Genomic DNA, 27,015 nt, shown 5'->3' with positions numbered 1-27,015 from the left:
ATACAGCACCTCTCAAGTTGCAGCGATACAGATTATTTTGGAGAGAAGATACAAAAACTTAAATCTTTCTTTATGTTTAGATCCTAAAATGTCCACAAAACCTAAGAAAATTTGAATAAAGCTTTTCTACAGCTGTATAATGCATCACCTATAGACCCTCAACCCTCTTGTGTTTGCTGCCTCACCTAATTATAGCATTTATTTGTTGTCTTTTTTTAACACAAAGGCTACATTCATCTCTCTTTTCTTGTTCTTGAGACATTTGTCCAAAAATATGAGAGAACTGTTTTCCATTCCCCTGGGTTGTCAACCATTCTGGGAAAAGTGCAACAGGAAGCGACACAAATTACCCAATCAGGTCATGGCCAGGAGAGAAGCTTCCCAAAGGGAAAAGTGTCTTTTGAAAGGGGGGGGGGGGGGGGGGGGGGTGCACGGCCTTGATTTAATGCTGAGGAAAGTTGTGTGTTAGAATAAAAATTGTGTCAGAAGTTTGGAGGATTTTTCCCGCTCTGTTCACTTGTGATGTTTTTTGTTGCCAAATAGGGTCAGAAAGACCTCATGATTTTCGTTAGCGGTTACTTATTGCTTATTCCCATCAAATACACAACAATAGTAAATGATCACTTCAGTCATCATTAAGAGTTCATGCAGAGTTAATGCAGAGAAATGCATGCACAATGCTGATTAATTACACAATGCAATTTTTATTTTGTTCTTATTACTCTATTAAGATTTAGGAAGAAATATTAGTTAACTGCTTAGTAATGCACTAAATAATATGTTAGTAAAGCTATGTAATGCATTAAAGCAGTAACTAATATTTTATTTAATGTTTTAATGCTTAATAATGCACAAACTAACATTAATAAGTGGACTCTTATTGTAAAATGTACCGTTACTTAAGTCCCTTTTTACTTAAGTATCACTGCTTGATGCACATCCTGTAATCTTTGTACCTTGACAAGAATTCCATATTTTCTTGAATTACATCAACATACTTTATATTAAAGGTTTTTTTTATTGAACAGTTATTGAACTGTTAAAGCCTTGTGCTCCAACCCGAGCCCGCAGGTCCACACACCAGAACCTTTTAGAAGTTCCAAAGACCAGATACAAAAGTCGAGGTGATATCTCCTTCCAGATTGTTGGACCCCGACTCTGGAATGGTCTTCCTTCATCCTTATGCAGCACTGACAGTCTGAACCATGGACGTAGATGGGGGGGGGGCACATCCCCCCCCCCCCCCCCCACCACCACCACCACCACTTTTTCCAAAGTCAAGTTTTGACCCCTGCACTTTTTACCAACCAAAAACAATATTACGCTATATTAAATTGACACTGGTTGAGCTCTAGGACCAAGCGGAAAACAACCGTTTGTGTTGAAGCCTGTTTCCCATTAGAACATACTGTAAAGCTGCTTTTACCTAAACCTTTTACTTTCTTATTTTTAACTCAAATTTTTAATCTTTCATATGTTTATGAAAATTAATAATTTAATGACTTTATTATTTCTGATGTTAATCTGATTCTGTTTTGAGAACATTTTGATTTTATGATGTTAATCTATTTATGACTTTGTTTTGTTTTGTTTTGATCTATGTGAAGCACTTTGTGATTCTATGTCTGTGATAAGTGCTATATAAATAAAATTTACTTACTAACTGTATTAAAGTTATTTTTATTGAACAGCATTTAAGTTATTTATTAGGTCAAATGTCATAATTAGTTCATTAGTTAATTTTTTTTATTATTATTATCATGTTTCAGATTGTAACTGAACACTCAACAGCTAGCAGCACCAGGAGAGCCCTCACAGGGCAATCCCTCAGCAGCAGCCAGTGACATCATCATTCCGAGACGCTATGAGTCAGGGATGAAATAGAGATTTAAAAAAAGAGTCTGCACTTGGGAGGAAAAGCATAAAGTAAACTGAGTTAGGAAAAAGAGGAAACGGGCTTAATGGAATAGCTGGAGGAGTATGTGTTGTGGAAGGGCCATGCTCGACTGTGCGTGGCGTAACACTGACTGCTGAGCCCGAACGGTCACTCGTATGACACGTCTGATGTGGCCCAGCCCCTACTATTCATCCCCTTTGTGGTGCCGCCACACTGAGCAGCGTGACAATGAAGTGCAAAGCAGCAGTGGCAAAGAGGGCCAACTATAAGGATGGCCAATCTACTTATGCACCCCAGAGCTGACAGCTTGACATTTCTATTCACCATTCAAAGTGGATGCGAGGGGGAAGAGATGAGAAATGGGGGGAGAGAGAGGAGGGATGGAGGGAAGAAAAAAAAGAGACAAAATGCTGTTTTTCCTTCAATCATCCTGTTGTATCTTGCCTACACAGTTGTTGTGCTTTACAAGATGCCACTCAGCTGTGTTGTTGGTTCTGCTTCCGACGGTTAAGCAGAATAGGGAGGTGCACTGGTAGACGCAGATAAAAGAATAAAAAGAAGAGTGACTGAAGATAAGTGTTGGCAGCTGATGCACCTGTTTGGACACTTTAGGCTCCTCCTCGATGTACTTTTGTTCGATGGGAGTCAGCGTCCTGAGACCAGCCTTCACCTGCAGCCAACAGAAAGATTTTTAAACAAACTTGATAATCTCAACGGTTTTTCTGAGAGCGTGTGTAGCACATGCACAGAGCGTGCCCCACGTCAGAGGCGAGAGAGAAGCAAGAGACAGAGCTGTAAGATGGCCGCTGTAGGACACACACAGCGATGGTGAATGGGCGAACAAAGGCTGCTAAGAGGGAGTATTCGATAATTAAAGCCAAAACGAGGACGAGGGATGAGATGGAAACGAGAAAGGAGGGGGACAAACAGAATAAAGACAACAGCAGCATGGAGGGGGCAAATGCTGGGAGAACAAGAGAAGTATGAGAGTGAGGGGGATAATAAGGGAGGGGGCAAAAAGGAAGAAAAAACAGGGAGTTTTTTTTTTTTAAAGCTAAAGAAAGACTTACAGCATTAAATATCACGTCTATTTCGAGAAAGATGACCCCTTTTGTTGGCCCTGTCAGCTCCTTGCTTTTCAAGGCGTAGGCTTTGCGTTCTCCATTTTGGATCTGTGGGAGAGGGACATGACAGGCGTCTGTCTGGCAATACCCGGCTGAATCGGCTCCCCGGGCCACCTTTGAACCCCAGCTGCTGGCGCTGACAGGGAGCCCAAAACAACTGTGGCAACTCTGACAAGTACCTGTTCATTACCCACTGCAGCTCGGCTCTGTCAAACAGAAATTAACTATCCTGGGGAATCATACTGAGCTGCAAAGCACAGATGTATGAGACACACCGCTCCTTCTATCTATACTTTTACCAAATATAAGAGACGTTCTTTCTTTCTTTCTTTCCTTCCTTCAAGTCACATCTTTCCATCTATCAACGTCATTTTCATCTCATCGACTTACTTATATAATCCCGGCTTTTTGTCACTGAGCTTTTCCTGCATTTCTTCAACTTCCTGTCAACTCTCTCTTTGAGAAATAATAACGGTGTCATCAGTAGAGTTTCAAAAATAACCTCTGCTTTTTATATCTTCTGTTTGTATTTGTTCTGTTCTTCTGCTTTATTTTCTTTCTATTATTCCTGAGGGAAGCAGAAGAAGGAAAACACAGAAATCTGCCTTAGACTCACATTTAGTAAAGGGATGGCCACTTTCCCCAGGAAGTCTGCACTTCGGTCTCTGTCCTCGTCGTAAACTGTGACCTCAAGCACTGAGTGGATGTCCTTGATGTTACTGGAGCACACGCAGAGAAAACAACAGTTATATGAATGGATGTTTAGAAAAACAGTGAAACAGAAATGGTGAAAAGGAAATTAGATGGCACATTCCTAAGAAAGAAACGGTTGTTTGGTATATGCAGCCTTAGAAGAAAACATTAAACTATCATAAACATTATAATATTACAAGATACAGATCATGTGTGTTTGATGGAAGTAAAAACAAAAATGTGTGTGTGTGTGTGTGTGTGTGTGTGTGTGTGTGTGTGTGTGTGTGTGTGTGTGTGTGTGTGTGTGTGTGTGTGTGTGTTACAAGCTTAAAAATATGCAATAGTTTGACTTTTCAGTTAAAATGATAAAGATTTGGTAACACTTTACAACCCTAAGGGTCCCTTCTATAACAATACTTAAATAAACTAGAAAATAAAGTATTAACAACTGCTTAATACTAATGTTATTACTAAGTAATGCACTGCTGAGCAAAGGCCCCCTCATGGCCCCTTGTCCTAACCTTAAGGACACTTAATAGTAAACAATATCAGGAACGTTAATAAAGTGATCCTTTGTTTATTAATCTTTAATATTGCACTAAGTAACATTAATAAAAGGACCCTAATTGTAAAGTGTTATGCTTTTTTTATTTGACTAAAATATTTTTTACATTAAATATATAAAAAAAATTCATTAAAAAACCAAGCATTAAGCAAAAAGAAATAAATTACTTAACTATTGAGAAGTGTGTGTGTGTGTGTGTGTGTATATATATATATAATATATATATATATATATATATATATATATATATATATATATATGAAAACTACTTTGAAATACATTTAAAAAATTAATTTACTAAAAAAACACATAAGCACACACACACATACAATTATAAAAGTTAAATTGTGGTTCAGCACTGGAGCTCCGGTGTCAACACTCACAAAGTAAAGACCTTGTTCCACTCTGGGTTAAGGTTTTTGTAAACAGTGTGAGTCTGCAGTCGGTCGTTACTCAGCTCCACCACGCAAAATGGATCACTTTTGCCTGAAAACACAAAAAAAAAAAACACACACAACGTCATTTTCAGTAGGAGAAAACAGAAAGTTTGGTTGTGTTTTCTGAATTAACCCAGCAGGTTTAGCATATCTAGCACTGACGCAGTGCACCTTGTGTAAAATTGCAATTCCCTCACATTGGACTTATCATAACTTTAATAATATGATGTTTTCATGTTTTTAGCTGCAGATTGGTGCATATTAGACAACAGGACATCAGTGAAACAGCTGCAAGCCGGCTCTATCAAAACCCTGGGAACATGAGCAAGTAGCAGATAAGCTCCAGGACGTCTGTGCCCTGGGCAGTCGCAAACGGAGGAGCCGGGAGGGAGGAAAGCCGGTGAGGACTTTGAAAGTAAATGGTGGTGAGAACACAGAGGTCGGCACGGCTCTGAAGACCAGAGAACTTCTGGGTAGAAGATAAAAACACCCGAGCGTGAGGCATGAGGAACCACGGCTGGTGTGTGATCAGTGAGTCAGGAGTGAGCAGGTGGCAGCAAAGATGCAATGAAAATGAGACGGACAGAAAGAATAAAAGTAGGGGCTAATGATCAAAGGACAAAAACACCCTAAACACAGCAACGTTTCCACAACACCACATCATTTCATAGAGGTTGTTCAGTTCATAGTCATATTTTACATATTTACACAAAGTAAAATATTTCAAGAGAAGGCAAGATATCATTGTTTAAATCTTCAGATTAAAATAAATTATTAGAATTATATTAAAAATCACTTTGTTTAGCAGCTTTTCATGTTACCGATACTAAAAGTGTTGAGAGAAACTCCTCACGTCTGCCTGCCCACCTCCTTTCGATTTTCCTCAAACGGAAAATAACCCAACTGATCATTTCGACTTTGATCATGACGCTTCATTAGACTTTGTTCTGTTTTTATGCATATCAGTCTGAAAAGGTTTGGTCAGAAAGTGTTTTTCTTAAGAAATTTATGGGAAATCCATCAACTATATATGTCAACTTGCTTAAAAAGTTTAAAGATTTCAAAACTGCACCTGCCAGTGTGTGTGTGTGTGTGTGTGTGTGTGTGTGTGTGTGTGTGTGTGTGTGTGTGTGTCATTGATTGGTGTGATTTTCTTCAAATGTTGTGACAAGGGCAGGACATTTAGTGGGTGTGCACAGTAAATGTCATCATGATCAATGCCCAGGCGTAGGTGTTGCCTTTCATATCTGTTTCTGGCTGCTCTATTGATCTCCGCTGTTTCAAGTTCATATTGACAGCCATGACTTCTGCGGCTGATACAAGACCCTCCTCACATCATCCATACGTGTTATTCTAAACTCAACGTCACAATTTCAATTGAAATACTTCCAGTTGTTTGGAATTAATTCAACAAAAAGTCACTTATAACCTAAAGAAATTACTATTTTATGTATTTGTAGAAAACTGTTTCAAATCATTCACAGCTTCTGTGTCGTAAATGATTCTAATGTCTTGTTCTCGTGAATCAAATCAATAATTAAATTTTAATGCAAGCAGCCAAATGAAGTCATGGAAATTATTTCCAGTTGCCCCAATCTGTTTTTTTCCCCCTCGAATTTTCTGTTTTTAATGACATGGCTGGATGTGTCGCTGCAGACAGCCAGTTGTTATTGGTGATGAACTTTCACCTTATTGGCCGCCTGCTCCAGAGGCAGCTGTCTTAACCAATTACACGCTCGTGTCTGAGCACCACTCAGCAATCATCCAGGTAATGCTCAATGGGAAGCTCCTCCCCCGCCCTTCTGTGTCCCGTTTCTGTGACACTGGCAGGCAAGGAGTGGGCTCGGATTCATCCCAGAGAGCTTTCGGATAAGTGAGGAGAATGAACCCACAGGCGAAGGCAGTGGAGTTCATGGGGAGTTTAATGCTGCTTTCTGATTATTATTATTTTTATTATTTTTATTATTATTATTATTATTATTATTATTATTATTATTATTATTATTATTATTATTATTCAGGGTACATGCAGGATTCTCAAAATTAAATTTAAGACTTTTTCAAGACTTTTTAAGACATTCTGAAATGAAATTAAGACTCTATTGCAACAAACTAATAAACTATAAAATACTCATATTTTGTTAGGTAGAAATAAATCAATTTTTCAAACAAAACTAACCAAATGCAAAGCTTATTCAAATATGCCAAAGTAACAAAAAGATTTTTAAAAAGTTGATATTATGGCACTTTCATTGTTTTGAACAACTTGAGCTGTGAATACTGTTATTGGCAGCTTTTTAATAATTTGGGGGCAAGAAAGGTTACTGAAAAAATTAAAAGTACAATGTTATTAACATAAAAATAATAGAATGGAATAATCCTTGTTTTTCCCCAATTAGCTTTCACCATCTTCTCCTTGAATTGGCGAGATACTTCACATCCACGGTGGCCAAAGTCACGTGGTACGGAAAAGCACGAAAACGGCTGGCAGAGACCTAAAAATTGGTTTATTTTATGACCTTGTCGGGTTTATTTTACATATACAGACTTATTTTAAATACACATCAATACTCACCAAATTTAAGACTTCACTTAATGGATTTAAGACTTTTTAAGACTTTTTAAGGGTCTTAATTTGCCTAAATTAAATTCAAGAGTTTAAGACTTTTCACAACCCGCGGATACCCTGCTATTATTTAGTTTAAACGTTTATGTCTGCAACATTCCTTTAATAAAGACAAACGCCAAATTTCCTACAGGTTTTGTCTCAAAACTGAGAGAAAATGAGTTTGAAGTACGGATGGATTTGCTGCTGCAATCATGTGTGTGTGAGTATGTTTGTGTGTTACTGTTGAAACGCTCGAACAGTGTAGCATCCACTCAGAGGGACAAGAGCTAGCACACAAAAGGGATTGTTGGTTTTAGAGACTATTTTCAGTTATCCTACTTGGGCTGGAGTGGAGCTACTCCACAAAAACACTCCAATTAGAAAGAGACGGCCAGAGAGGAGAGGGAGCGAGGAGCAGGAGGAGACGGTGAAAAAGGAGGGAGAGGAGATGTGCAGCATGAAAAAGAGTGAAATGGTGAACTCTCTCAGTCTGACTGACCTCCTCGCTCTGTCTCTCCCTTCCTTCTGTCTGTCTGTTCTTCTGTTCCTGTCTCACCTTGCTTCTGACCCTCTCTTGGTCTGGGTTGTTAAAACGGGGTGTTCATGTGGTGAGGGCTCTTGTGCGGCTCTTACTGAGCAATTGTTTCTGCCAGTGACACGCACAAAGAGACACACACACTCAGCATCAGACTCTAAACTGAAGTAAGCCATTTTAAAACAGCCTCTTTTGCCTATCAGTTCACTTACTGTATTCATCTGCATAGAGTGAGTGCCGGAGAAGGTTTTTTATGGAGTATTAAATTATTTACTGCTATTGACTTGAATGCACACTTAGATAAGCTTTGATGTTTAACTGCTGTGAGACCAGGAGATGCTAATTTATATACAGGCACACTGCTTAATTATATAAATAGCATATGTTCTATAAGACTTCATTAGATGAACTTAAATTATTTCTACACAATGTTTATGTTTATGTTTATTCATTTCGCAGACGCTTTTATCCAAAGCGACGTACAAGTTTTTTTATTTTTATTTTTTTATAACCTGTAGGGCATGTTGTGATGTGTGGGGGAAACCGGAGTACCCGGAGGAAACCCACGCATGCATGGGGAGAACACGCAACTCCACGCAGAAAGGCGAGTTTTGAATCTGCGACCTTCGTGCTGCGAGGCAACAGTGCTAACCACTGTGCCACCATGCAGCCCAATAAACACATGCAATATCAATATTTAAAAGGATTGCAACAAATAACAGATTATCAGTACTATGTTTGGTAAGCAGGTAAATCCCCAGAGCTGGTGGACACATTACTGCAGGGAATAACTCATAAGTCGCTTTGGACAAAAGCGTCTGCTAAATACAGAAACATAAACATAATAAAGGCAAGTATTGCAACATTTGATAATGTTTTCCTAATTTCTCACATTTTGCACAACTGAAAAATGCAAAAAGTAAAAGATTTAAAAGCTGTGTGGACAATACGTACTCTTCTTGATCATATCAGAGTGAAAGAAAAAAAGAAAAAATTTTCCACATTTTTATTATCTTCCAGTTTCTAAAAAGAGTCCACAAACCTGCGAGTGAATGATGAGCTTTAAATCATGAGAGAATACATTTCTGCTTGGAAGGAAACACGTGAACCAGAGAGCCATTAGCCTTGCACTCTGACTGCTCCTGTCGCTCTCTGCAATAACCCAAATCAACCAGCTCCTCTCTGTATTTGCTAATGGGACTGTGGATGTTTCAAATAGAGAAAAACTCTATCTCTCTCACTCTCTACCACACACACACACACACACACACACACACACGCACACGCACACGCACACGCACACGCACACACACACACACACACACACACACACACACACACACACACACACACCCTTCTCTCTTTACTAGATAATACAAAGTGAAAAACTAGGCCTGTCCACTGTAGACCTAATTAAAAGTAAGAATTAATGGAGAATAGAAGATTCAGAGAGAGCAAGCAGGGAGAGCACAGGAGGAGGGAGGAGAGAGATTTGTTGGTTCAAATGTGCACTTTTTCTCTATTATTCAAATGAGGAGGCTGCATCTTTTCTAAAAAGGCTGAGACAAATTTGGCATTGTGCGCAAAGTAAGACTTTACCTCCCTCTCTGAGGACTCACATACAAGATCGTCCTTTAAACTAAAATTGCATCCTGATTTATCTTAAGACACACTGCGGGTAAACAGGACATGTTCCGTGCCTGGTCCCCGACGCTGTCTGGACCTCACGTCATCGTCTTACCTGTGACATCTGCTGCCATGAGTCCCTCGGCTCTGATGACCTTAACCTGCACCACGCCAACATCTTTCAGGTTGTGGAAGGACCTCCAGAGGCTCTGCAACATCATGAGAGCAGGGGTGAAGAGTCAAAGAGGACAGCAAATTAGCATGGGAGTGAAAGGCAGGTCAATAACCTGACATTTCATTAAGAGACGAAAGGGTAGAATATGTCCTTTACCGCTCTTTATTTGAAAATGTAGAGCTGGCATTTATAGCCTGAGTCAGACAAAGGACAAATGGAGGGATTTAATTTAAACTAAATATCTGTTTGTTCTGTTGGAAATTTTCACCAGCTTTCATATTCTGAATTTTGAGAAGGATGATTTATGTTCTAAAAATATATAAAAATTCTGTTTTCCATCATGTTCTGTATGACAATGATGAAATGACAGCACAGGTGCTTCATTTGCATAAATCTGCTGTGGCTCCTAGGATCAATCGACTCCTTGTGAGTTAATCTCTGTAGAAAAAAGCTCTGGCGCTCCTGTTTCTGGAAGCAGAAGTTGGTAGTGGGGTGCAGAAGTCTTACTCATTAGTAATCACGGTACTCTGACATCTCGCCTCTGATTGGCTAACAGCAATGCAACTCTTCCGCTGCCTTCATTTGCTTTGCAACACTGATGTTTTAACTCCACAAGCCTGAAGGAGATCTGCTGTGTTGTGAAGCTGCTAATGCTAACAGTTAGCTTCTACTAGTCAAGCTGTGCTCTGCTCTCTCCTGGAGGCTGAATCAACTACAGCCTTCCCCGTTGTGATCCAAGATGGATGAGATCATGAATGCTAATTTTTTATGTGATGTAAGATTGACTAACTTTTTCTAATCTGAGTGTTTCTCTGTGTATTTTTTTTTATTGACGGCTAATGCAGGAAATAGGTGCAGAAGAGTGTTTTCATGCTCAGTTTGCATGTGAAACTCAGAGTGACTGATCAGGTCTCAAAAACAAAAAGTGGAAAATGGTTTCTCGATGAACTTGCTCTTTAACGTGTCCTTCTGCGACCACCTCACACGAGAGGAACTCTTAGAAAATTGTGTTATGATAACAGAGATATCATGGTGATTAGACAAAATTGGTCAAGCACGACTGGCAGTGATATGATAGTTATGGGGCTAACACACTCACAGTGGCCTCCCGAGGTGCACCAAAGCTTTATTATTGTCCAAATTGAGAGGCAATATGAGTTTTTTAATGGTCATTGGAAAGATGGAGGAGGGTAAAAAGAAGGTGGCAAATTTGGTGAAGCAAGATCATGGACCTGCCGTAGCGGTACGGTGAAATGCTGACAGACACACAAACACTCCTGATTCAACCAAACACTGAGGTGTAAACACAAGCACTCAAAAAAATAAATAAACATCACTGAGGCCAAATTGAGTAGCATGTCGACGTGTTTTAAAAACAGAGTGAAAATGCTCTTCACTTCAATTTATTTCTCTCTCTCTGGCAATAACCCCTTCCATCCCCACAGGAGTAATTATAATTTAAATTTCAGAGTCAGGGCCAGGCTACAGACTTAATTCATTATTACCAACTCTGTCAGACTCTGCCTGTTTCCAGCGATATCATTGTCCAAAAGCTCCCTAAAGAAGATGAGAGGGGGAAGAGTGTGTGTGAAAGAAAAAGAGAGGGAGAAAGAGTGTGCAAAAGAGAGATGTAAAGAGGAAAAGAGGGGACAACTCTCAACTCTCAGGCACAATTTCTCAGAAGATAGCCCTTGTTGTGATTATTGAGTTGGGAGGAGGACGTCATGGAGGGAACAGAAGAGGGCAAACTATTGGGCGACCAGTTTTGTGTGACTCTCCAAAGAGCAGCATTAGCATGCCCAGATGTTAATAATCCAGCTGTGCTGCCCAGGATGGAGTTCTTTTGGGAAAGAAAACTGTAAATGGTTTACATTTAGATAGATTTCATACAACTGTTGCCCACTTCAACGGTTTTCTGGTTAGGGTTATCAAATAAGATGTCAAATAAAATAATTTTTGCATGAAGAAAATCTAATTCTCACCTAATTGTAGCATTTTAATCAAATTCAGCTTTGGTAAAGCTCCTTCAATCATTATTTCAATTAATTTTCAGTGGATTCTAGTATTAATGAGAATTATTCTCTATCGGAAAATAAAACTCTGGAGCTCTTGTTTCAGGAAGCAGAAGTTAGCTGGAGGAGATGGAGTTTTACTCATTATAACCACCTGATGTTTGGAAATCTCGCCTCTGAGTGGTTAACAATAACCCCAGTTTCACACTGAAAGCATCAGCGGCGCAGAATGGCATTGGAGCCTTGCTGTGCCGCTAAAGATAGGATCGGGTTCGGTATTTTCCGCAAGCTGCTTCTGGGAAACATCAATTTCCACAGTTTACGTAGGGCTAGACAGGAAATCATACACAGTCATTTTCTAAATTAAAGTACTGCAGCTATTTAATATATATGAAGCTTACGTGTGACCCAACAGCTTATTTACTCCCAGTTTCGTTCCAGAAGTACAGTGGTGTGTTTTTCACGGCTTTAATCCTGACAGTGGAGAGGAACAACATCAAATATGACATCAAACTGCGATAACAAACGTGATTTCCTTCCATTTGGTTAAGAGGCGGAAAAACAAACCGTGACCTTTGAAGTCTCGAGGGATCTTGTGATCTCGCGAGTCCAGCGAAGAGCACAATGAGGAAGCCTTAACACGGCTAAGACTCACCTGGTGTGAAAAGGACCACGTTGAAGTTTTCGAGTAAACCGTTCCGCTGCCGTTTCGTAGCGCTGATGCTTCCAGTGTGAAACCGGGGTAACGCTACTCTTCCACTGCCTTCGTTCACTCTTGCAAAGTTGATGTTTCATCACGAAAAATATATATATAAAAAACACACACAAGGCTGGAGGAGTTCTGCCATGTTGTGGAGTTGCTAATGCTAACAGTTAGCTTCTACTAGCTGAGACGTGCTCTGCTGTCTCCTGGAGGACTTTCCTGTTTCAAGCCAAGACAGGTGAGTCAATGAATGCTAGTTTTCACACTTACGTAGATCTCTGCGGAGCCCGTGACATCTGCGTTTCCTCACTTATCTTCTATCGGCAGGTTGTGCAGTAAATAGGGACAGAAGACTATTTTCATGTTTAGCCTGAGTGACTGATTATATTTATGGGCAGCGGTAGCTCAGGAGGTAAAGCGGGTTGTCCAGTAATCAGAAGGTTGCAGGTGTGATTAGGCTCCGACCAGAGAATGCTTCCGTTGTGTCCTTGGGCAAGACACTTAACCTGCCTCTCTGCTGGTGGTGGTCTGAGGGACTGATGACATCTGCGTTTGACAGGCCTCGCCTCTGTCAGTGCACCCCAGGGCAGCTGTAGCTACATAGTAGCTCATCCTCATCAGTGTGTGAATGGGTGAATGTCTGATTGTGTTGTGAAGGGCCTTGGGGGGTTGAAGAACCCTAAGAAGGCACTATGCAAATACAGGCCATCTACCACTTAAAAACAAGTAAAAGGCAGTTTCTCAGTGAACTTGCTCTCTCAATTGCAGTAAAAGATTTTTCACTCTGTTTTGTTTTCGCTCTTCATCCCCCCCCCCCCCCCCCCCCCCCCACACACACACACACACACACACACACACACTCTCCCTGAGGGGACATCAAGGGTTCACTTCATGATTGCTAGAGAGAAAACACCCATCCTCCACAGATCCTAAATGCTCATAAGACACCAATTCATAGGCTGGACACACAGGTGGGCAGACAGACAGATGAAAAGAGGTCAAGATCGCACCCCTCCACTCGTTTCTCCCCACATCTGCACACAGGTGCAATGAAGGGGATAAGGAGGAAATGAAAAGGAGGGATGAGAGAGAGGGGGAACAGAAATGGAAGGATGGAGCTGGCTTTCATAAGACAAACCCCTGCCCTGTCTGTGAGTGACAGCTTGTCACTGTGACATCTTCTTTCTGTCCCTGTCACACTGCAAAGACATATAAACACAAATGAATCAGAGCTGGCATGGGCTTATGACTCACTGTCATCTTTGCAGCATGTCACATTTCATCGCTGCTGCATCTCAGAAACACACACACGGAGTCTGCCCTGCAGCCTTTAAATTCAGGGGACGTTTGATCAAATGACTGTGAACACTCAAACACAAAAGCTGCGGTGACCACGTTTTCCCTCCGACTGCATTCAGCTCTGCAAGCTGGTCCCACGCTTTACTACGGCTCCTCGCGGGTTCTCGCTTCTCGTCCAGGTAGTATCCTTTATGCCCCTCGCAGCAGCGAGTAGGTGAGTTATGAGTTGGCATGAAGGTGGGTGGAGAAGTGTCACCCCTTCAGTGGAAGGTCACCACGTCCTCCTCTTCTAATCCACCCATCTTGCGGCCACCTCAGTCCCATTAAGAGCCATTAGTGTGTGTGTGCTCCTTTGCCATCATAATGCATAAATCTCTTTCTCTCTTTTTTTTTACTTTCTGTCCTTTTTCTGGTTCTAGGGGAGCTCTAATTAGGGATGAAGGAAAGGTTACAGCGAGCACCGAGAACATCTGAGGCAGTTATCTCAAAAGTGAGTGTATTACACCATGCTGGGTATGTAGACCTGTGCTATAAGCTGAATTCAAAAGCAATGTGCTGTGCATGCCATGCAGCCAGACATGCATCTGATATATCGGAGCTAGAATGAGATGGATATTAATGAGCTGAGCATCAGATCCCAGCACTCAGGTGTCCGTCATCAGTTTTCATCAATGGTCTCAGATTGAAATGGGACAAATAACACCTGCCAAATTCAGCACGGCGACCTCATCACGGTCACTGGAGGTTTGCGTCGTTGAGGTGTGTGTGTGTGTGTGTGTGTAATAAAGTGGGGAGGACAATTCTAATGCTAAAACTCGAAAAGCCACTTCCCTACAGCCGACACACGTAGCTAGTGTTCTTGGATGCGTGTGTGTTTGCTTTTATGCTGCAGATTTCAAGCTGATAACATCAGTCAGAAAAATTGTGCGCGCGCACACACACACACACACACACACACACACACACACACACACACACACACACACACACACACACACACACACACACACCCCTACACAAGCTGAGAAGATTAGCAGGCTTTCTGCAGCACTGTCATATATTAGTGGCGGTACTTGGTCTAAGCAGCGCTCTTTGATAAGGTACATCTTTATTAAATTCTCCTACTGAAAGACCGCCAGTCTGGGGAAAAGGAATATGTTAATAGGTAGAGACCATTCAAGTCTTCAAACTGACCTCGCTGTGCCCCTCCATCTGCAACCCCCTGCTTTCGTCCCCCTCTCTCGCTCTCTCTTTCTCTATCTTTCCATCCCTTCATCTAAAAACGAAGGGCCACAGCAGCGACAGACAAAGAGATTGCAGGGAGAGTGGGGCAGAAAATGGGGAGTGCAGGGAAAAAAGAAGAGGCGGGAAAAATAGGAAGGTGAAGGAAGTAAAATGTGTCGCCTTCAGCCGAGCAGAAAAAAAAGAGGGGGGTGCGCTAGAGTTGTGAGAGAGGTGAAATAGCTTTTTCTTTTTCATTTTACACGCCTTCCCTTCCCAGTGCAACCCTCACCCTTTACCTCTCGCCCCCTATTACACACATTCACTCAGATGCACACTCGTGCACCCGTTCTTTCCGCCCTTGTTTTGTGGCTGTCAGGAGAGGCGCAGCGTGGGTCTGTCTCAGTCTTAGAGCTCCCCCTTCTGATCCGAAGGAGGTGCTGCAGCGCGGGGCAAAGCGGTCGACCTCCTGTGGCTAGTCGACAAGGCCCCACCGCGGTGGTGCGGGTCACAGCTCTGATGTTTGACCACTCACACACTCTTGAGAGGTGCAAACACAAACCTGCAGGGAGGCACCAGATGATCATCTTAGACGGAGCCTAACACGTTCAAGCGGGTATGAGAGCATCACCTAACTCTTAAAAGACAGGGGGCTTTCACAGCAGCAGTGAGCAGGAGTTGGGTGGTCTTTGCAGTGAGAAGTGAGAATGATGGGTGAAGGGTTAAGGCAAAGATGTGAAAGCATTGTGTTGAGTGGAGGGCCTCTGGGGCAGATGGGGCCTAGAGCTCAAAGCTTAATGACAACTTGGTAACTAAGCAATATGCTTTCTAATAATTGATCTAAATGTATTAATGCATAACTCATAAATATCTGCAGAAACACTGTCATTGACCTTTGAAAACCTACTAAAGTTCTTCAGTTTCCGTTCCCTCCTTCAGTACTTTCTAGATATTACAGCTGCTAATTTGCTAGTAAGTAAAAATTACTAATACAAGAGGCTCCAGCAGCAAGTGGGAAAAAAATGGAAATACACAAATTTTCCACTTTATCGTCCCAAAGTCAAACACGCAGATCCCCTTTAATAAAACAACTCACATAGCGCTGCATGATCTGGTGTCTCTCGTGTGGATCGTCCAGCATGTTGATGGACAGATCTGAGATGGAGACGGCCGCGGAGGCGGTGAGTGTGACGAGCAGTACCAGAACTCCTTCACCTTCCTCCAGCTGCAGGTCCAACTTGTGCGTGTGTTCTTTGCTAAGAAGCGACAGGTCAACGGTGCACCTGAAACACACAGGGGAAACACAAGCTGCACAAATGTAGACCTGCTGGTTTCATGTTTAATTATAAATGACTGATTATTAAAAATATCAGAAAATATGTGATTTCTCTGTGGAAACGACGTGTTTGTTTCTGTTTAATGTTCTCATTATGAACCTGTTATAAATCACACGCTGTGCTGGAGCAGTTCGATAGCAACCGGCTAAAAATAGTAAACAAACAGCACGTAGCAAGCATGGTGTGTAGGATGTAAGCTACTGCAGACAACTTAGGCTAAAGCTGACTCACTTAATACCTTTTAGCGGGCACTTAGAAACATCCATTCTTGACTGAATTGATTTTCTGGCGTCCCCTTTAGTGCATCTACAGTTAAAATGACAGGTCAATAAGAATGACTTCACATGGTTTCTGACGTGCCCTTCAAAGCAGCGGATTGCTAAAGTGGCTTTGAATTTGCACAGATATGCTTATGCATCGCAATAATCTGAGCTGAAGAGGAGGTTAAAAGGTAGCAGATTGGTAAAACGTTCCAACGCGACCAAGTCAGTGCAGATGAAAGACATTCTGTGCAGAAACAATCCTTATTAGGTCCCAAATGTCAAGTCAACATCTATTTTTATTTAAATAAAATACAAAAAAATGTCTCCACCTTCCCATGAAGTCGTCCTTCTTGCCTGCGTCTTTGTCCCAGACTGTGATGTCCACAAAGCCTCCTTGCTCTTCGTACAAGTGGAAATCAAACTGTTCCCTCCACTGGGGGTTTAGAGTTTTAGGAATCGTCTGAATAAACAACAGACAGTAATACACACATTACCCATGAGACTCATTTAATTGTAATTGTGAATTAAAGGTTCTACATAATGGAGCAAAACAAGGGTGAAAAAAGCAGATTTTTACTTATTTATTTTAATTCACACAGAAAGGTATGATAAAAATGAACTGTGACAAAAGTGAATTAGAAATGGAAAAGTAAGGGGTGATAAGAAAGTCATTTATTCTAAACTTATTGTAACAGCAGGAGCAGTGAGGAAGGAAATCTGTAATCTGCTAAGATGTAATGCGTTTGTACTTGCGCTGGAAGGTTAAAACATGGATTGAGTTAAGTTTAAATGAGCATTAAAAGTCTGTAATAAAATCCCTTTAACAAGAACTCTGAAAGAGCAGTAAAGGTGTAAGCTGGTCGAGAAAATTAATCAAATCTGGTCATAAAATAGCACTTTTCTGAATTTGTTTGTAAGAGAGCTTTAGTTGTTTATGTGTTGACTAGAAAAAAACATTGGAAATGTTCCCAGCAGGGTGTGCACCTTGCTCTTGTACTTTTGGTGACCCATCCTGAATTTGGCATAAGGGTCGCTGAAGCCGTTGGCGTCCATCGGCTGAAGGCCGCGACCTTCAATCAGACTGATGCTGACTATACCTCGCCAGAGCTGGGCTTTTCTGTGCACATCTGACAGGCGCATGCTCTGATGCTGCAGCACACACACACACACACACACACACACACACACACACACACACACACACACACACACACACACACACGTTCATTTACAAGAACATGTATTGATTCTAATATAGCACTGCAGACACACACATTATGCATTGATAAAACCCAACAAGAAATGAAGCTTTTTGCAGATAAAAGGCAAAATGCTCGTAGAAAAACATAATGGCAGGCAAAAGCAAAGATAAAACAACAAATGCATCGAACACAATTACCTCAAATCTGAAAAACACAAACATTTCAGAAAAAATACATTTTAAAAGGTTAACTCGGTTATTGTTTCATATTTGATTGTTTTGGAAGTTTACAACAGTTTAATCTGCATTTTGTTGTTTCAACAGAAACATCCATATCAGGATGTATACTTTAGTTAAAATATACATATATATTTAAATTGGTGGTCTTCCCAAGGGAGGGCCAGTGGGGTGGCCAGCAGGAGTTTCCAGGAGTGGCCATGGCCCCTCTTGGTCACCCCTTGGGGGCACCACTGCTGATATGTCAGGACAACAATATAAATTACAAAATATGCCTTATTAGTCAACATAAACCTAAAATGTTAAATAAAATACTCCACTTGGAAGTAATAAAGCTTAAGACTGGTGTTACTTTTTGTTACATCTGCTGCATCCTGAAAGGAATACACATAATTATTTTGTTCAAAGGTAAAGTAATCACCAAAAATGGGAAGATCTGGAGACTCCAGAGGCTTTTACAGTAAATCTCTTCACCTTTCTCCCATCTGTACTGAAAGGAGAACCAGCTGATTTCCCTCAGGAGTTTCTTAGCATTTAAAGACCCATCTAACCTCTTTTTGAACGATGTCCGTATCCTTCACCAGAACTTAAACCAGGGTTATTTATTTGTCAAAAAAACTCAAATCCTCTCTTTGTCCCTCATTTCTCTCTCACCCCCTCTCTCTACCCTACTCTCTCCTCCATCCTTGTTAGGCAGGAGTGTATTAGCATAGCTTTTGTTTTGTGGGTGAATTTCATTAAACTCTGAACAAACCCTGCCTTGCAAGTGCAGGCCTTTGATCTGGAGATGCAGCCTCTTAATTTCCATTCTCCAGACATTAAACAATACGAACAGCTTCCCTGCAACAGTTTCCCGTACAGTAACTCCCACATCTTTCTTTTTTCCTGTTCACTTAACATGCAAATGATGAGAGGTCAGTGCCGTGTCCTACCAAAGTACAATCCATATTTCCATGTTTTCATTGCTACATATATTTTGTTATGGAGAAATACTGAATTTGTACTGAGAATATATGTACATTATATCTGCACAGCCGCAAAGACGACATGAAAAATTATGTTTAGAAGGTAAAAAGCTTAAAAATACACACATATGATTTAATACCTAAAATAGCTTTTTGTTTTGTCATTTGAAAAAAGTAAAAATCAAGTATTTAGTCCAACTGATTTTGTCTTCTTAGGATGACATGGCAACTACTTAGATTTAATTTCCCTGTCACAGGTAGAGCAGCCCAGTTTGATGCCTTCATCAGCTTTGAGGAACCATTACGCATGAACGGCCTGCTGATGGATTAAAAAAGAGTCTTCACAGTTACAGAAAAATACGTCTCCTCGTATGTGTAGGCCAGGATATAACCCTATTCGACACAAGACACCGCAAACATGGCGTCACAGTTTTCAGCTCAAAACTGTCCTTGATGATAATTTTGGCACATTGCAATAAAATAAAACAGCTCAAGACTTCATGCATCAGCACATGGGAAGGAGAAGCTCAATCAACATGCTTCAATTTAAAAGGACGTGAAAAAGAAATCACTAAAATTACATTAAAAAGTAATTTTCAACTGAGAAATCAGGCTTATGTTAAAAACCAAAGGAATACAAATGGATACAAGAATCTGTCATCAACTAGTAATTAATGATTCTCAGCTATTTTTGCTTTAAGGTAACATCAACAGGTAAAAATCTCAGTTTTTAAATACATTATTCACATTACTTGCAAATCAAAGCACAGATGAAAGGAGGAATAATAACTTTTGTGGCCAGGTTAGTTTGTCTTCATGTTTTTGTACAGCACACTTAGACAAAAAAATGCAATAAAACACCATGTTTTTAAAAGATTGTAAAAAATTAATAATAATATTTCTGCTGATAACAGCAAATGTAATAACCTCTGTCCACCCTTGATGTGTGCTCCTGACCCTAAAGTTTACCTGAAGGCTTCCTTGCACTGCAAAATAATAAAAACAGATAAATCAAACTAAAATGTGCATGCCCTCTGCTTGTGCAAGCAGCAGCTTGTGGAAAATAAGATGGTGACAATAAGGACTAAAGAAAAAAAAGACAACAGGAGGTGAAGGAGGGTGGAGGGGGACTCCATCCATGAACCAGGACATCAGAGAGGAACAGAAGGTGAGGTGCAGAGTGGGAGGGTTGGTGAGTTACATGCTGTTTTAGTTTACCTTACTGGATCGTTTCCAGTTTCTCCCCAAAAGCATGGTCTGTAAATGAGACAAAGCGGTTACAGAGCGCCTCCCACTGTCTCCTCCACCAGCTGAAGGGCCAGAGGGTCAAAGGGCATGTGGCGTTTGATGCTCACGTAAAATACAAGCTCCGGCTTGGTGCTGCTGGTGGTGGTGGGGTGTTAGAAAAGGAAAGTTGGGCTTCATGCTAGTTAAGTAAGCAGTCATATGGTGTAGTTATAAAAAGACATGCAAAATCTCACACACACACACATAGACATTTGGTGCACAGCCAATCAAATCTGTGCTTTTCTTACACTGGACATTATTTGTAATGTACGTGTTTCGCTCCAAAACACATGATGTTTGGGTATTTTGCTTCTGTTTTACCTTATATAGTTTTAGATGGTTTAGGGTCTAAAATGAAATTAAATATATATTTCAAAGTCACATAGCTTGTTTTGGTTAAACATTTCTTTCTTTTCAAACTGAAAGTTTTCCAGATGTTTTGAGACATCTGCTAAAACCAACGTTTTCGAAGAAACCATTTCTGATTAGTACTTTGGTCATTGTTTTGGTAAAATACACAGAAAATAGGTTTAAGATTCAGTGTAGTGCACCCTGTAGGTTTGGAAGTCGAAGCTAAATGATTTAACAAACTAACACTTGTCTAGGAAAAGGGCAAGCACAAAAACCTGACTGAACTTCAATAAAAAGCAAGTATAAACAAAACTTTAATAACAGTACTAATAAAAATATGTGTGGCTAAAGGATTTGTACACTGCCGTTATATGCATAATTACAAATACACATAGGAAATTTTGAGAAAAGTCATATAAAAATCAACAAATGAGTGGATTTGAAACTGATGATTCTTTATATTTCTCCACTGAACCACTAGATGGCAGCAGAGAAAACAACAACCTACTCACTCTCCTCCCAATTGGAGGAATCCAAATGGCTGCTTAACCTAAATAGAGTTGATTTGTTCTGTCAAATGTGGACTTTCTGAACTACCGCGCTGAAAAAGCAACGGAATTAAGACGTCAGATCAAAAGGAATAAAATATGTCCCTCATGGCTCTGCCTTGTTCTGAGAAAAACGAGCAGGGGTCCAATTAGCCAAACAAATAATTGAACAGAAATAAATGCAACTTTCAAACATGGAGGACATCCACAAAGGCACAAGGCAACATAATTAGGAATGAAGTTCTGCTGCTCTTTGAACACAGAGCTGTTCTGTGCAACATAATAATTATATTTGTGTTTATGTGTTTGTTTTGCTGACTCTCGTTTCCAGTAACTGAGATTGAATGAAGCCAAGACTGTGTATACGTTATTCTGTTGCATGAAGATGAAGATTTTATTAATAATACAAAACAACTTTAAATTATTTTTATTAAATACTCTGTTTTAATTGGTTCATGTGCGGTGATTAACACCAGAACAGTGGGATTTGGAGGAGCGATCCAGAGCATATCTGCTGCACACGAAGACATAAGGAACATTTTGCATGTGACATGAATTTCTTACAGCATCCTTTGTGTCCCCTTCCTTTGGTGACAGGGTGACAGACAGCTCCAGGCTGCCCAGGTTCTGTTCAGGGTACTGTGGGTCCTTCAGGTCCAGGGTCACATCCAGAGTCCTACAGAGAGACACATTCTACTATAAATGCAATCTGTACTACATACAGTACTTAACATCCAAGTTAGTATTGCTGTTTGTATTTTATAAATCTGCTGAAGATTAACAAAACATTTAGCAAAGTAAAATTCACAGATATTTATCTCCAGATCATGATATCCTAGGCATAGCTACACCCTGGTGTGGTAGATCTTGGCCTCTGTTGCTCTGGTGTTCCTGTGAAGCCACGATGAGTGCCTCTGTGCTGTCCTTCAGACCAGCTCTTTCTAGTCATTGGTGGGATTTCAGCTACTTCAGCTATCTGTCGGTGGTACATCCCATTTAGGGGTTTGTCCTCCCAAGATGGTATTTCACCATTGTCTGAGACATCCACTGCTGGGGCCTTATCCTTGATGTACTTATGGATCTTGGATGCTTCATCCTGGACAGTGGCTCTCCCACTCACTGGTCCTCAGCCTCCTTCCTTACGGCTAGCGTACAGTCTCAGTGTGCTGGATTTGGGATGGATTCCTCCATGCATGGTTAGGAGCTTCCACGTCTTAACACCTGTGACCTCTCTATCTATCAATCTCTGCATAATATCTTTATGAAGCTTTCTAAAGGTGATTTAGTTCAGGACACTGAACCAAGTTGGGCCACTTAGAATCAACGATCTGGAGCGGACTTTTTAAAATAATAAATTAAATCTGCTTTGAGGTTGCAACAATGATCTTCTAACTTTGGAATCTCTCAGCTTCCACAATAATTCAAGTGTTGGTTTTTTTTTTTGTATCATTTGAGTCTCCTGGACCATTTGATGTCATGATGAGATTTACCAGACTCTACCACTAGAGAGAGACAACCGACCATTCTTATTAAGAAGTAATTTATCTTTTTATTCTCTTCCTTGGCAGTTCTCTGTTACAATTCCAATGATTGGCAGAATGCATGTGTAAATATGTTACTTGAGATCTGCTTAGATGAAGAGACAGCTGTAAAACAGAAGAATAAAGCCAAAGACCTCTGGTGCTCCAGAGACTCCAGATGGAGGTACGCTGAGCCCATGAAGTCATCCTGAAACCCAAAGTCGTAGTCAAACACCTACAGAGACACAACAAACAATGACTGTTGAGGAAAATCCATCATGAGAACATAACCAGTGTTATTAGAGTATATTAGTGGTTTTACTCCACAGAGATTTCTCCATGGGCACAAAATTAGAGAACAAGATCAAAGGAGGATTACTGATTTCTAAAATGAATTAAGTTTTGATCAAATATAATTTCAGACAGTTGAATGGTGATTATGCTTGATTAAAAATTGAATGGCCTGCATCTGATATAGCACCTACCAGAGGCCTAGAACCCCCCAAGGTGCTTTACAACACAAAATCATCATTCATCCATTCACACACATTCAAACACTGATGGTAATGAGCTACAATGTGGATACAGCTGCCCTGGGGCGCATTGGCAGAGGCAAGGCTGCCGTACACAAGCACCATCGGCCCCTCCGCGTCCGACCACCACCTGCAGGCAATGTGGATTAAGTGTCTTGCCCAAGGACACAACAACAGCGTCAGACTCAAACTTGCAACTTACCGGGGCGGATACTTAACTCCTTCACCACCATTGCCCTAAAATGCCTTAAATGTCTATTTAAGAGGCCAGGAGAAGGAAATTCCAAAGGGTTTGTCTAATGAACTAAATTCTTTAGCCTTTTCATCAGCACTTATTCTTCATGAGACACCCAGAGAGTCACCAGAAGGGAACACTTTCACCAGATAATATAAAAACAGAAGTTTCCAAAGGCCTGACTCAGTGCTGAAACAGGTTATTACAAAAATTTGCTAAATACTGTTTGGAGGGTTGTTTTGTTTTGGCGCATTTTTTCCATCTGTTGGCAAATTTTTGTAAATGTTATTAATTAAATTAAATTAAATTCTATGACTGTTTGAAGCCGTGCAAAGGGGTTGTAACCTAGCCAAAATAATGAAAACACACACACACCCTACCTTGACATAAAGAGGGTCCCTCAGAGTTTCCACCAGGAGGGTTACTCTCTCGTCCCAAACCGGATTCAGATTTTTGTGGATGGTTTTGCTTCTGAACACCTCCTTTCCTGCTATCTTAAACTTCACATATGGGTCACTGGTCCCTGGGGAGAGGGGATGAATTCAGACAATTCTGTTAGAAAACTAAAAATACCAGCTCAACAAGGTTACACGCTACTTATGATAACCTTCTCAGTGGTCTAGTGTCCATCCCGGAACTGGGATATCAGGATTCAAATCCCAGTCGGGTCATACCAAAGACTTTAAAAATGGGACCCAATGCCTCTCTGCTTGACGCTCAGAGTTGGATTGAGGGGTTTAAATCACCATATAGGTCCCGAGTGCAGCCACAGCTGCAGCTCACCACTCCCCACGGCGATGGGTCGAATGCAGAGATGTCATTTCACCAGTGTGTGATGATGACTGACGGGTATTTGACTTTAACACTTTACTTCAAAACAGGAACATTTAGCTGACTAACTATTTCTGATTAAAAAGGTTTTAAACAGCTTTTTGGACTAAACCAGATGCTTTTTTAAACAAAATAAATGTATGCATGCTTTTAAATGCTGAGGAGTTTAATAGAGCTGCAGTTTTTTCATGTCAGACTACCCAATCAGACTATTTGACCACTAGATGGAGGTATTGGATCAATGTTCGGAATTTTTTTTGCATGTTCTATGTTCTATCTGGTCTGTTATCCATCACCATACATAAAAACAACAATTGAAAGAAAATCTATATTCATGGAGGATCGGGCGAGTTGGTTTATTGAACCGAGGGACAGACATCTTGTAAAGTAGATAATCTGGCTTAGATGCTTTTGATAGCTAAATGAAAGTGCCAGGTTAAAAAAGCAGTGAGTGTTTGTAACAGACTGTTTGCGTTCAGAGCTGTTTGTGCAGGACAGTTTAGTGGAGTTTACCCCACAAACTGCAGAATTTGTGATAATTTATCAAATAAAATCAAAGTTGGAAGTATAATAAGCACAACCTTCCAGTGGAAGCAGTGGATTTATGTGATTTTTTTAAATTTATTTATTTATTTTTTTTTTACAAAGAATCCTTTAAATCACTGAGGTGTTGATTTCCACTGTTACTAAAGTGAGCAGATAACAAACCATTCTTTTCAAAGAAATCCAATTAAAACAGATGGGATTCCCATACTCTAAGTGCATACAGGTTCCTGTGATTTATTCGTTTTACTGCTAAAATTTTGAAAAGATAAAATTTATTATCTGTACCGACTTTGCTCAGCTTGGCTGCAACAACAGAGGATAGCCCGAGTGTTTGCACTCTTCTCCTGAAATGCTAATGTCTCATTAGGCGTAAAACAATAGAGAATGACTCCCACAAAATGACTTTATTGGTTCTCATTAGAGACAGTAAAATAACAGTAAAGCCAAAAAAACATGCTGATTGTCAAAGACCTTTATAGGAATTATGTACTATACTGCTTTTGAGTCAAAAAAGTTGGAGAAATATCAAAAGTTTTACCCAGGATTTAAATGCTTGACACACTAAATATTGATTTATTAGTATTGCACGCATGTTTAAACAACATTCCTTTAGTTAAAACATGCTGAAATATCTGCTTCCTGCGGGGAAAAGACATCCTAACTCTAACATCAAAACCTTCCTACTCATGTGCTGCTGAAGTCAAACAATCACATGTAAGGCAAGGTATTTCTATTGGGGTTGACAAGAGACACTAACTATGCAGTAGATGAATTAGTGTAATCTTCCCTGGCGATACGGTGCAGGACATACCTAAATCAATGCGAGCAAGCTGTATTTTTTGTTTGAGTAAAACCTTACCAACGGATAGCCATTAGGGTCAAATACCCTGGGAGTGCAGCTTCCAGCAAAATGACGAGCACATCAGACTCCCTTTCATCACTGACAACGAGTGAAGAGGTAAATGTGTAAAACAACAACATTTATGAATGGTGACATTTTTGTCACCATATGTTACAGTAAATGCATTTTGTCCTCACGGGCTTCCATAGTAGGAAAGACGGTGTCTAATATGGCGTTACCCAGAAACTTAGACCTGCTCTCATGTATTTGAGACCAATTGTAATGGTTATATGTTACGCAGCCGCCAATTTTTACCAACACCTGGGGGCATAATTTAATTCATTTTCAGCAACATTTGGATGGATTTATTCAGATATTAATGGTAAAAATGACATATTGTCTCTTTATTGTATAGATTGGACATCTTAAATCTAAAAGGGAAATTTTCAAACTGAATTTTTGACAGAATCAGCCATCCTTCAAAGAAACAGGAAGTCTCTGGCTGTCTTTCTGAGCTTCAGTGGGTCAATATTCCCCCAGGCACACATCACTGACTCAGAGTCTCTGCATCCCACAGAGGTACAGCTTTATGGGGCCATAATGCAGACAGGCTGAAAAGTATGAAGTGGAAAAGCTGAGGGTGTAGGAGGGTGATGGCTGAAAATAAGGGAATGTGGATTACAGTGCAGAGAAGTGATGGTGGAAGTGCCTTCTAGGAAATCAACCACCTCTGTGCGTGACAAGTCATATATATTTTTAAAAGATGTCACACATTTTGGAAGCGCCTTTCAGAGACAAGTGATGTACAGTTTCTACCAAATTAAGACAGCTTGGTGGATGGGTCAATGAGACACAGACACTGTAAAATCAATAGGCTCAGAAATAAGTAATCGCTGACGTAAATACCTGAAACCAGAATAATGGACTACTGCACCTCGGGCATGAGGGCACAAGACCATGAAATGGAAGCTTCGAATGTAACAAGTACACGTGTCTCCTGGTGATACACCTGCAGGGGATTGCAGGTGTGGTAGGTGTCGATCTGAAGTCGTGGGAAATACGTTTTTTGAGGGGAAGAGGTACCTAAGCCATGACTATGGTGGACTGAAACAACAATCCAGATCTGGAATATCTCTCTCTTTCTGGCCGTGTGCATTAGCGTGGAGGGGTGAGGGGGTGTTGCTGTCAGGAAGAAAAGCATCTCTAAGGAAGGGGGCACCGACAATGCACAAAGCACATCCACCGGCCTTAGAGCACACCGACCATTCTGGGTTTCTCCAGAACTCAGAGATTGCCAGTCTGCCTCTGGACATGACCCAAGAGTCCCAAACATCTGATTTGGGAGGTACCTGGCTGTCACCCTTTTCAAATACAACAATTTGATTGGTTATAGTGGATCAAAATAGTAAAAAATAAAAATAAAAA

At 40.6% G+C, this 27,015-nt stretch overlaps 1 protein-coding gene across 2 annotated transcripts in view; it reads right to left on the bottom strand.

Annotated features, from left to right (window-relative positions):
- mctp1a (multiple C2 domains, transmembrane 1a) overlaps nt 1-27,015 on the bottom strand; it is a 189,247-nt gene that overhangs the window by 62,792 nt on the left and 99,440 nt on the right. For both annotated transcript variants that reach the window (XM_070546081.1, XM_070546082.1), the window contains 12 exons: nt 23,753-23,895; nt 22,760-22,839; nt 21,649-21,760; nt 20,117-20,155; nt 17,480-17,644; nt 16,825-16,955; nt 15,992-16,178; nt 9,601-9,694; nt 4,663-4,765; nt 3,638-3,740; nt 2,968-3,069; nt 2,493-2,567 (listed from right to left, as the gene is read on the bottom strand). In XM_070546081.1, the coding sequence (XP_070402182.1) occupies nt 2,493-2,567; nt 2,968-3,069; nt 3,638-3,740; nt 4,663-4,765; nt 9,601-9,694; nt 15,992-16,178; nt 16,825-16,955; nt 17,480-17,644; nt 20,117-20,155; nt 21,649-21,760; nt 22,760-22,839; nt 23,753-23,895 (1,334 nt within the window). The remainder of the gene's footprint in view (nt 1-2,492; nt 2,568-2,967; nt 3,070-3,637; nt 3,741-4,662; nt 4,766-9,600; nt 9,695-15,991; nt 16,179-16,824; nt 16,956-17,479; nt 17,645-20,116; nt 20,156-21,648; nt 21,761-22,759; nt 22,840-23,752; nt 23,896-27,015) is intronic.

Source organism: Nothobranchius furzeri, chromosome 17 (genome assembly GCF_043380555.1).
Source record: "Nothobranchius furzeri strain GRZ-AD chromosome 17, NfurGRZ-RIMD1, whole genome shotgun sequence".
In the NCBI taxonomy this organism is placed as follows: domain Eukaryota; kingdom Metazoa; phylum Chordata; class Actinopteri; order Cyprinodontiformes; family Nothobranchiidae; genus Nothobranchius; species Nothobranchius furzeri.
This window is presented reverse-complemented; position numbering and strand designations above follow the sequence as displayed.